Raw genomic sequence first — 11533 nt, 5'->3', positions numbered from 1 at the left:
CTCCCAAATTTTTTTGGTTTTAGAATTTTGTCTAAAATTCTTTAGGGGAGTCGTCAGAAACTCACCTAACACTCGAGTTTTTATGGTCAAGCTCCACAAAAAAAACATGGTGATTTATCAGTCACTCCTCTGTCATTAGTTCCGACTAGGGGTGATATACAAATGTCACATCGACAAATCACGACAAGTCACGCAAAATCGACCTTTTTACCCCCCCCCCCCTCCCCCTTTATGTCACAGTTTGTGTGTGGGACCTCACCATTTTTTTTTGTATGGGCCGTCACGTTCTGCACCTTCGAACAAATTTGAAGTTTCGAGGTAAAAGTCGTGAAATTGTCACTTGGAGAACTAGATTGGAATGAATTTCCATGGGAAAATAAAAAATCATCGAAGCGTGCTACGTCGTCTCCTTATTCTCGCTGTAGGAAAAAGCTTGAGTTCCATCACCAGGTTCGCTAGTGTTGAGCTATTAAACGAGCAGTGCTTTTCGTGACGAACATTCACTCCCGTGCTCTGAGTTTGTAACTTCATTCATGTGTAAATGCTCTACAGTGGGGAGAACTATTTTGAAAATTCTCCATAGTAATTCCTTTATAAACCTGTTTTTGGTGGCCTAAAACACCAATAAATCACCACCGAAATGGCTGAAAATTTGACAGGACTCCAGTTTTGCACCAAGGATTGTAATAAATACATGGGAGCTTTGAATTTTTAACATATTTGAAATCTAAAGTGCCCTAATGGCCACATAAAATTCTCGCTCCAGCCGACTTTTTAGATCCCATTTAGGTCCCATATGAACTGTACAAAATTTCAGCGCGATCAGTGAAACTATAATTTAGCGCAAGCGGTTCAAAGTTTTCATAGGATTTACTATGGGAAAACTTACACTTTCAGATAAAAAATCCTTGACGTCGGCCCTTGTCTCCTTAATTCAAATCGATCAACGTTTCTTGTAGAAAAATCAGTTATGAAACTTTCCTTCGAAGACCGCATAACGATTTAATGCTTGTGGAAAAAGTTATTTATTTATTACCGATTAGTGATCCAACGAACGGCTTTTTGTTTTGTTTTATTTTATTAGCAGCACTGCAGCTGCTGCCTTGGGTGCTGCTGTTTCTGGGGGGGGGGGGTGGGGGGGGGGGGGGGGTGATGCCTCCCGCCACCCCATGCAACAACGGCAGCAGCAGTGCTGCTGATAAAACAAAACAAAAAGCCGTTCGTTGGATCACTAATCGGAAATAAATCAACAACTTTTTCCACAAGCATCCAATCGTTTTGCGGTCTTCGAAGGAAAGTTTCATAAATGATTTTTATACCAGAAACGTTGGTCGATTTTAATTAAGGAGACAAAGGGCGACCTCTGGGATTTTTTGTATGAAACTGTAACTTTTCCCATAGTAAATCCTATGCAAACTTTGAACCGCTTGCGCTAAATTATAGTTTCACCGATTGCGCTGAAATTTTGTACAGTTCATGAGGAACCTAAATGGGGTCTAAAAAGTCGACTGGAGCAAGGATTTATTTTTTTCCATACAAGCGTGTCCCATACTAATGGACACCTATTCCTACACTGAAAAAAATTTTGTTGTGGAAACTACCGATTCCATAGTAAATTTACTAACCGTACCTGTGACTCTCAACCGACAACAATTTCCAGTTAATTCAACTAAAACACTGTCAACTTAACTAGCAGTGCTGTTAACATAACTAAAAAATCTTAATTTAACAAATGGGCATTGTATTGTTAACCACACTGTGTTGTAAAATGCGTGTCCAGGAAAAATTAACAATGTTTTGTTGTTGAGACGACTACGCTTTTAGTTGAGTTTACTACAATGCATTGTAATTACAAGCATATTTCAGTTACCTTAATAGATTTTGTTGTCGGTTGAGATTCATAGGTACGGTTAGTAATTTTACTATGGAATCGGTACTTTCCATAACAAAATTTATTTCAGTGTATGGAAATTAATGCTACAAGCACACTTGCGAACAGTGCTTTTTACTTCACATATTTTTTTTTAAGAATTTCAACCAGCCGCCTGTTGTGAACAAACCTACTATGGAGTTCTACAATTTGCTCAACACTAGCATATAGTTTCGCTGTAGCCAAATAGGTATCAATGTAGCCTTAAACCTGTGACGAGACTCGCGAAGAGAGAAGAAAAAAAAAACGTAAAATGCGTATGTAACAAAATGTCAGTTGTAGCCTGTTGGTTTTATGACCTAAATCGAGAAAAGTATTTTTTATTGAAGATAATTCAAGATGAAATATACTTAAAGAAGCTTTAAGTTTATCTGCTGCGGTGTCAAAACTAAACTGAAAACCAAATTTTTACAATGATTACTGTGATTGTTGAATCACCACCCTTACATAATACAACGTATGCTTTTCAAACGGAATCGCTCAAGTAATTTTCGTTCAGAGCATTATTTTTTCGTGACCGGAATGGTCAAGGAATTTAACACAGCAAGCCTCATTTCATTTGACGTTTCGGTTCAGCTTCGTACTAGGATCCGGAATATAGTGAACCAATTTCTTGATTGAATTCCACTAGCATCGAAATAGCCCAAGAAATTTCTTGCGATCTGCGTACTACCCATTAAGCGCTGTTTGCAGTTCAGAAGGAATTTCTCAGCCTATCTTGATGCATGGGAAATTCCTTGCCTGAATCGCTCAAGAAACCAGTTTTTCTTCGATCGCAGTACGCAGTAGCGAAGAAATGACAGTTCAAATGGCAGTCACCGAAGCAAGTTTCTGCCAGGAATCACTCAAGAAGTTTCTTGAGCGATTCCTTTCGAACTCGAAACTGCGCTTTAATATTGATTCTACACGTGCGGATTTGAATATACTGAAAGATCGTAGTAGGCGGTGCGCGCGAGCGGCTGCGTTTTCGAAATTGTAACGCGTTTTCTTTGCTCCGCACTGTTTTGATTACTGCTGGCCAAATTAATAAACGGCTGGTATTGCAAATTTTGCCTCGGAATGTGCTTGTAAGTTGATCTGCGAATAATTCGCGATTGTTATGAAAGTTTGTCTTATTCCCATCGGGGTGCCGAAATTCGTCTTAATTTTCACGGTATTCGCCTGCAGTTTTTAATGATATTGCTGCTTGGTGTGCGGGTCACGCAAGTGGAAGTCAACAATTTCGTCTCGAGAGTACTGGAATTCGTATAATTGGGTGAGCCAGTTCCTGTACATCGTTGTGGTGCTTAAACGTTGACCAAACGAATCCTTTAGACTCAACCCTTCCACTAACAATACCCAAATTCCCGTGACACCTAGACATGCCTTTCATAAGGAGTGTATCGGAAATTAACTATAAACATTCAGGATGCTCTATCTCGAAGCATGTTTGGTCTTATCATTTCGGTTCTTCTATCAAATCTTCACAATACAGTCAAGTTTAGAACAGCCTGAAAAAATTTGAAAAATGTGTAGCATTATTGAAAATATTGTAGAATGAATACATCTCACAAATTAAAGTTTTGGACAAATTGTTGTTTTTTAAAGATTTTTCAGCGTTTCAATAACCTGTAGCGAATAAAACTTGTACAACGAAAAATCCAAAAAATATTAATTATTGTTAGCAGTTATGTACACATAACATATCACCGAACACCAACTTAAAAAAAATATTTATGATCCAAAAACCCTCAACATTTAAAAAATGACCTATCCTAAAAAAACACTAAATTTTTGTCGAACTTTGGCAGTCTGTTTTAAATATCTTCAAAGGTTATACAATTCCGTTCTCTACTAAAGCTACCTCGTCGTTAAGTTTAAAAACATTTCCAATTAAAAAAAATTGAATCATCAATTTGATGTATTTTTTATTTGCGTAATCGTGCTTTGAATGAACATCAAAAAATAGGGTCCCTGAAAAATGACCATTTTCCATTTTTAAGAATTGCGCTAAAATGGAGTCGATTTTTTTCTTGAAATTTTTTTTTTACCTATATTATGAGCAATCTGGGAAAGAATATATTTGCGCTAAAATATTTTAAAAAATCCAAAAAAAATCCGTTTTTTCCGCACTTTCAAATTTTTAAGAGGTGTCCAAAATTTCAAGATCATGCGTTTAAACTTTGAGATTGATGACCATGTAAAATAATTATTTTTACAAAAGCAAAAGTGCCATTCCTTTTTCTGAGGATTTATATAGTACCTCCAAAAATAAAATTATTTATAACTTCAATAAATTATTTTTTAGGATGTTTTGAACATATATAGTTAATTTCCGATACAGTCCTTAGGTGTCCAACTGTCCAACTAGTCTTTCTTTCCCATTCCTCAGCTGCGACAACCTTGTTGCAAGGACGTGACCAGGACGGACCAGGAAAGCATCAATATTGTCTTAGTGACAGAGATTAGCCCCAAATCTCTGTACTTTGGTAACGGACGGGATGAAGGCAATTCTCTTAACAGTGGTCTGGGACTGTACCATCTTCGAATTTGTGCAACTTGCTTAATGCTAATGCTAAAGTGAGATTAAATCACAACGCATGTGAGACGATGCGCTCGCGCACGAGTTTGAACCGGGTATCCAACAAAAACGCCAACACAGATTGGAAGAAGAATATGCGACAAACTGGAGAAAGTGAAGACCGTTTTCGCGAGTCTCGTCTCAGCAGTAATCACTCTTACAGGGGATACTCAAAATAACTGGGACAGGAAAAATTTTCACTTTTCAAAAAATGTTCAACTCGCTGTAACTTTTCGAAAAGGGCATCAAATATGCTCAAATTTTTACTGTAAGTTCATCAACTAGTTGTGTATCAGTGGTAAAAATTTGGAAAAGATTGGGGCATTCTGCACGAAGTTATAAAAATTCTAGAAAATGGTATAATTATCCGATAGCCAACTTTGAGCTGTTATATCTCCGGATTCAATGAACCGAATGCAATGAAATTTTGTTCGTTTATGACTTATATAATGAACTTTGAAAAACAGTTTACTCATTTTGAAATTATTAATAAGAAAAAAAATTATGGCGGTTAGAATAAATGTATGTTTTTTTAGTAAATTTATCTATTTTTCATATGCATCCCATTACTTTTTCAATTTAATGCCGGTTATTTTGTTACTTCCTTTCAAAACATATTCATATTGAAGTCAATTAGAGAGAATTTAAATGAACTATAATTACTGCCTCGAATTTTGAAACGATAATGAAGTTTTGAATAAATTGGTGATATTTTAGAAAAATAATCCAATCGTAATAATTTTCTTTCGTGTAAAGAATTTTAAGTTTAGTCAAAAGTTTTTAATAGCTCATTATATAAGTCATAAATGATCAAAAATTCATTGCATTCGGTTCATTGAATCCGGAGATATAACAGCTCAAAGTTGGCTATCGGATAATTATAACTTTTTTCTAGAACCTTTATAACTTCGTGTAGAATGGCTCGATCTTTTCCAAATTTTGACCACTGATACACAACTAGTTGATGAACTTTCAGTAAAAAATTGAGAATATTTGATGCCCTTTTCGAAAAGTTACAGCGATTTGAACATTTCTAGACCAACATTTGAAAAGGGCGTAACAGCCATTTCGAATTTCTGCTTCTCCCGTCCCTCCTAGGATTACCCCCCATTATTCATGAAATCTTTTACCAGTAACAAATAGATCTGACTCCCCTATATCTGTTAACGGGAAAAGTTTGCATAAAAATATTGAAATACGCCCAGGAGGGACGGAACAAGTGAGAATTTGCAATGGTTGTTCCGCCCTTTTCAAATGTTAGTCTAGATTTTTTGAAAAGTGAAAATTTTACCTATCCCAGTTATTTTGAGTATCCCCTGTATATACTCCTGCAATTTACTTCACTTTTCAATTCGTCCATTGGAGCAAACATTAGAATAACTAACCATAGAAGTCCAATGTCGTGAATGTTCGTGTGACTAACATCTAGTTTGGAGCGGACCTGGTGTGATGGTTAGCAAACTTGACTATCACGCCGAGGGCCTGGGATCGAATCCCACTCCCGACAAACTCGCAAAATGTGAGTTTTTCCTTCGGAAGGGAAGTAAAGCGTGGGTCCTGAGATGAACTAGCCTAGGGCTGAAAATCTCGTTAATATTGATAAAAAAACATCTGGTTTGCCATACCCTTACAGCGTCGGTAGCGGTACAAGAAGTGTCAAATCAATTTTGTTTACCAAAACAAAAGAACCTCTACAAGCTAAACACTTAAAAACAATCAATTTTCATAATTAAAGTTATTAATTTAATTAAATAGGAAAATTGACTACAGCGCCTTTGGAGTTCTAGTTTAGGCTGACACAAATTTTGATTTTCTCTTATGTCACCGCCCCCTCGGAAAATTTTGGTCGAAATTCAACATTTTGGGGGGGAGGGACACCAATAAATTATTCAAGAAATTTTAAAATTTTAAGGTGAAATTAGAGTTGCACAGTAAATTTCTTAACAAATCCGATGAGTTTAAAGATTTTTTCGAATTGTTTGGGTATTTCTTCGTCAAATACATTTATTATTTGTTGTCCTCCCCCTTAGCGAGCCAACGAGTATTGTGACAAAAGAAGAAAATGAGATTTGTTCCGGCCTTATTTCTATAGAGCAAGCTCATGGAGACGCTTGGTTGTTTGCTTCCCAAAGCGTTGAAGATAATAGGCCTTGACGAGGAAAAAAACGAGACAAAACTCGTTTGTTTACACGCACACGATGACAGATACAAATCAGGCCAAACATTTCAATAGGTCCTATCTGCATTTGAGAGGCTCTCTTTGTTCGCTTTCTCTTACAATTTTATTGCAATGTAATGGTACACCTTTTAAGCTACTTTTGCAGTACAAATCAAAAGTCGATTGTTTTGACCATCGTTCTATGCAAGGAGACATTAATAATTCAAATAAACAGCTGAGATATTAACGAAAGAAAGGGAAACCAAAGAGAGCCTCTCTTCTGAAGATTGGACATTTAGAAATGTTTGGCCTGAACTAACATTTCCCTTTGGAGTGCTGCCGAAAATGCCAATAGAGTGGTGCGTTTTGAAGTATCTGTAAAGTTCATACTCCACTGACGAAAACATAATCATGGATAACAAACATTCTAGTGACACTGATGTAAGGGAATATGTTGCTAGGTATATGACCGTCCTTATATAAGTTGTACGAATGACTGATAGTAACTTTTCAAAAATTTCGTCGACATCGAACTCAGTTGACACAACAGATTGAAGTACAATTGTGGGAGAGAAGCGATGTTAAGATGGAAATACATGGCAAAAAACGATTAAACATTCTCGAATGTCTTCAAACATTTCTAAATGTGTAAATCTGTTGGGTTTTGTTAAACTGAAAAGGATTTATCAACTTTCATTTTCATTTCTCGTTTCCAATGCACTTCACATGATAAGTTGTATGCAAGTTGCGATGCAAGCTAAATACTTTGGTTTGAAATACCCCTTTGCATTCTTATTGGAAAATTTCGGATAGATTGAACAGAACCCGCAAAAACCTTCGTACACAAGTTTCACCTTTACTTCTCGTGTTCTCTTGCCATTTCTGTGGTTGTTGATAGTTTTCGATAAATACAAACATTATAATGTAGTAGATTGTGGCTTCAGCGTCAACACACGACTTTTCGTTCCGTCCACTTGTTCTGTCTCCTATTCTTGCGTTTTTTTATTTCTTTGTAATAATAATTTCCAGTCGTGTGGTTTTCTCTGTTTCTTTATTTTGTTACTCATAGAAATATCATACTGGTACAGATACCTTAATAGTTATTGACTTTTACACACAGATAGAGGTATATTTTGCAACTGTCTGCTTTATTTTAGTGTCATCGTTCACCTTCTCGTGATTGAATTTGTTGTTTGCTCTCTTTTTCAACATGAAAAATAACTAACCGTCTCCGTTTCGCCTTGCACTGCTTTTCACTTGGTTTTGTATTTTACCTATACCCTTCTTACAACTTGTTTGTTTTGATCACACACTCTTTTATTTCTTTCCAACTGTTTACTCCTTTGTTACTGTCTTTTGTTTTCCTATTTGCGCATTGTCTTCTTTTTTTCTACACGGGTGTTTTGCTCGGGATTTCTAACTATTTCCTTCCTACGCCTTTCCTCCGCACAGGGATATTATAAAAGGTACCTGCTTTTCCTTCCTAGTGTTTCTGAGTTTCATTAGTTATGTGATGACTATTTATAATGTAGTGTGTCCTCTATATAAATAGGAAATGACTTTTCGAGATTAGTAACTAAGGATGGCTTTAAAAAAGGAAGATACTTGATTTTGCTCCGCCTGCGTCTGGCGGAACACTTTCCATGCTAAGCTGTATAAAAATGAAGCATCATAAACAATCTCCACTGGAAAAACGTCTACGCTAATCTCGATCTTCTGCTCTCTGACCTTTGATTCGTCGCTTGTTGTATGCTTTGTTTGATTGAATACAATGTTGTTAACACAAATCATGCTTTTGTATACTAGTTTAAAAAAAAAGCTGCTAAAATTACATACAAGTTTAAAGCATAATAGAAGCAGTACTAGCACAGTAGCTTGCTATGCTCTTTCGCCAGGAAGTATCGCATGCACATTTTTTCTCTGTGTGTTTGTGTTCAGTGTTGTGTGTCTATCGGTTCCCAAGGGAACGCACGATGACCTAGCTTAGTGTTAGGTGTGTGAGTGTGTTTTGTTTCTGAATCAAACTCGATTCAGAACTCATCATACATACACATACGTATTATTCAGCGTGGGTTTTGCGTTACCTCAGCATTTTGCTATCACTATAGTTTATTCAGCTTATCAACAGTCGGAAGCTATGCCTAGCGAGATTTTGTATAAATCGGCAAAATTTACAATAGCTCTATGCAGAAATTCGTATTGTGCCTGTGAAGAAAACAAGTAGGTAAATGTCATTGTTCGCATGGTTAAGAGCTGAGTTAAGAGAAGACAATACTTACATATGTTTCTATCATTAGACTACGTTGTGCTCGAAGCTTTCTGACTATCGAACAGATGTCGATTCGTTTCTCAGTTTTCAGTTGCATCACTAGTATGCACATGGCAACAAAAAGGGAGCTCTTGTCCGTTCCCAAGCTGGAATAAAAGAAGATGATTAGAACAAGGACGTTCAAGATGTGTCCCCTCCGGAGACTCCATTCTTTTAGAATTCTTGCGAACGATAATTTTGCCCTTACGATCCATTTGGAAACAAGGGAAGGAAAGTTAGTAAGGTAGTTGTTGCTGTAAAATCATGAAGGTCCCAGCATCTATGAAAGTCTCGAAGGAATGATACCCTGTAATTCAAAGAAAATCTTTTGCGATCTTTAAAGTATGGTTTGGAATTCCTCTAGAAGTCACACTAGGAGTTACTTTGAGATTTCCTTTGGCAGAATTCCCACCAGGAAATTCCTTTAGAACTTTCTTAAAGAATTCCTGCAATTTCCTCTGGGAAGTTTCAGTGGGAATTCTTGAAAAAATCCACTTGGAATTTATCTATGAGTTTCATTGGGAATTTCTTCGGAAGTTTCATTATCGAGCACCTCTAGAAATTTTCTTAGAAGTTCTTTCGGTAGCTTCTTTGATAATTCGTACAAGAAATGGTTAATAACTACCCAGACAACCAGTAATCGTATAAGATGCTGCATAAGATGATAAAGTGGAGGCCATATACGTGCATGCCTCCATTTAGGCGCAAGTAAGATGTGCGTATATCGCCTCCACTTTAACATCTTATGCAACATCGTATACGATCACTGGTTGACTGGGTACCTTCAGCAGTGTGTTTGAAATTCACTCCAGGAATTCTTCTGGAAGTTCCGGAAGTATCTTTAGAATTTATCCAAAACTTCCTGCAGGCTTTCTCTCAGTAGTTACTCAGGAAAACATACAAAACATCCGACATGTCTCCAAAATTTTATCCGGATTTTCCTTGAGAAATTCCTTTAGGCATGCTTGCGGAATTTTTCGAGAAAATATTCCGCTATTTTTTGAAAGTTTTTCTTGCACAAAATTATCTGGAAGTTTTCTGAGGAATTTTTCAAAAATGTTCCTTCCGAGTGTTCGAATACTTCAGGAATTCTTCTGGATGTTGCTACGAAAAATCTTCTCGTAGTTTTTCTGGAAAGCCTCATGGAAATTTCTATAGAAATTGTTCTGGAAGTACCTTCAGGATTTATCTGAAACCTCCTGCAGGAATCCTCTTGGTAGTTACTCGGGAAAACATTTAAAACAATCGAAATTTCTTGAAAATGTTACTCGGATTTTGTACAAGTAATTCCTTTTGGAATGCTTCCGGGAAATTAATCCTGCCATTTTTTTAAACCTTCTTCAGGAATTCTTGCACAAGATCATCTAGAAGTTCGCAAGAGAATTATCTGAAAGTGCCTACAAACATTTTTCCGGAATTTTGTTTAGAGTTACCTCCGGGAACTGTCTTGAAAGTGATCCCAGTAATTCTTCTGGAAGTTGCTCCGGGGAATCTTCCTGATTTTTTTTCTGTAAATTTCAGCGAAAGTTTCGTGAGGAACTATTCTGGAATTCAAAATTTATTCGAAACTTCCCGGCAGTTCCTCGGGAAAATTTTCAAAACATCCAAATTTTCTTCTACAAATTCCTACAGAAATTTTTCCATGAGCTTTCTGGAAACTATTCTGATATTTTTTTTCCAATTTTTTTTCAGGAACTCGTGTATGAGATCATCTGGAAATTTAGTAGAAAGAGGATTCCTGCATGAATTCCTACAATAATTTCAGCAAACATTCTTCCAAAGAGTCCTCTAGATATCCATTCAGAATGCATTGCTTTCCATTTTATATTACTCGAAGGATTCCTAAAAGAGAATCTTTCAGGAATTTTCCTGGGCCTTCTTCAGAAGTTGCTAAAAAAAACATTCTCAAATGATTCATCTTCAAACTAGTCCATGATTTTTTTTTCCAGAAATTTGATCATGGATTCTTTTGAACACTCCTACAAAGATTGCTACAGCAGTTTGTGCATGTATACTTTCATGTAATCATTTTTAAAGCAATTCAGAATAGGAATATTTTCAGAATTCCTTTTTTGGGGTTTCTCCAGGAAGTCTTCTAGAAATTTATCAAAAAAAAACCTCTTAGAATTCTTGTTGGAATTTCTCCAGGGGTTCTTTCAGGTATAACTTTATTTATTCAGGAATTATATCAGGCATTTATTCAGAACCTAGCTGACTCGACAAACTTTGTCTTGACACATTGTATTATATTTCTTCCCAGGTCATGAACATCAGTACTTACACAACTAAGAGAGTATTTCGGCTATGACAGTCAACAAACTTACATCGCTTACTTTTAAATCTGCAAAAATTGAAAAGTAATCGATGCAAGTTTGTAGACTGTCAAAGCCTAAACACTCTCTTAGCACACCAACTTCAGTCGAAACCAATCCGGTATTTACACAACTTCTGTACTTTTCAGTTTATCAAATGATTTTAGAAAGTTTTTGCACATATAAAAAACAGCCTCCGAAATGCAAATAGAACCGTGCGAATAACAAGATAAACGGTTCATTTCGTTCGGGAGTTATATTGTTT

At 36.4% G+C, this 11533-nt stretch overlaps 1 protein-coding gene across 1 annotated transcript; it reads right to left on the bottom strand.

Moving 5' to 3' along the window:
• Positions 1-7483: 7483 nt before the first annotated feature.
• On the bottom strand, positions 7484-9063 carry LOC134292230 (tyrosine-protein phosphatase 69D-like; the record flags this gene model as incomplete). The annotated part of the gene is given in 2 exon segments (XM_062861208.1): positions 7484-8853; positions 8928-9063. Coding segments are annotated over 2 exon segments (220 nt in total), but the record flags the coding sequence as incomplete, so codon positions are not given.
• Between the last annotated feature and the right edge of the window lie 2470 nt (positions 9064-11533).

The sequence above is a fragment of the Aedes albopictus genome, chromosome 3, assembly GCF_035046485.1.
Source record: "Aedes albopictus strain Foshan chromosome 3, AalbF5, whole genome shotgun sequence".
Taxonomy (NCBI): domain Eukaryota; kingdom Metazoa; phylum Arthropoda; class Insecta; order Diptera; family Culicidae; genus Aedes; species Aedes albopictus.
This window is presented reverse-complemented; position numbering and strand designations above follow the sequence as displayed.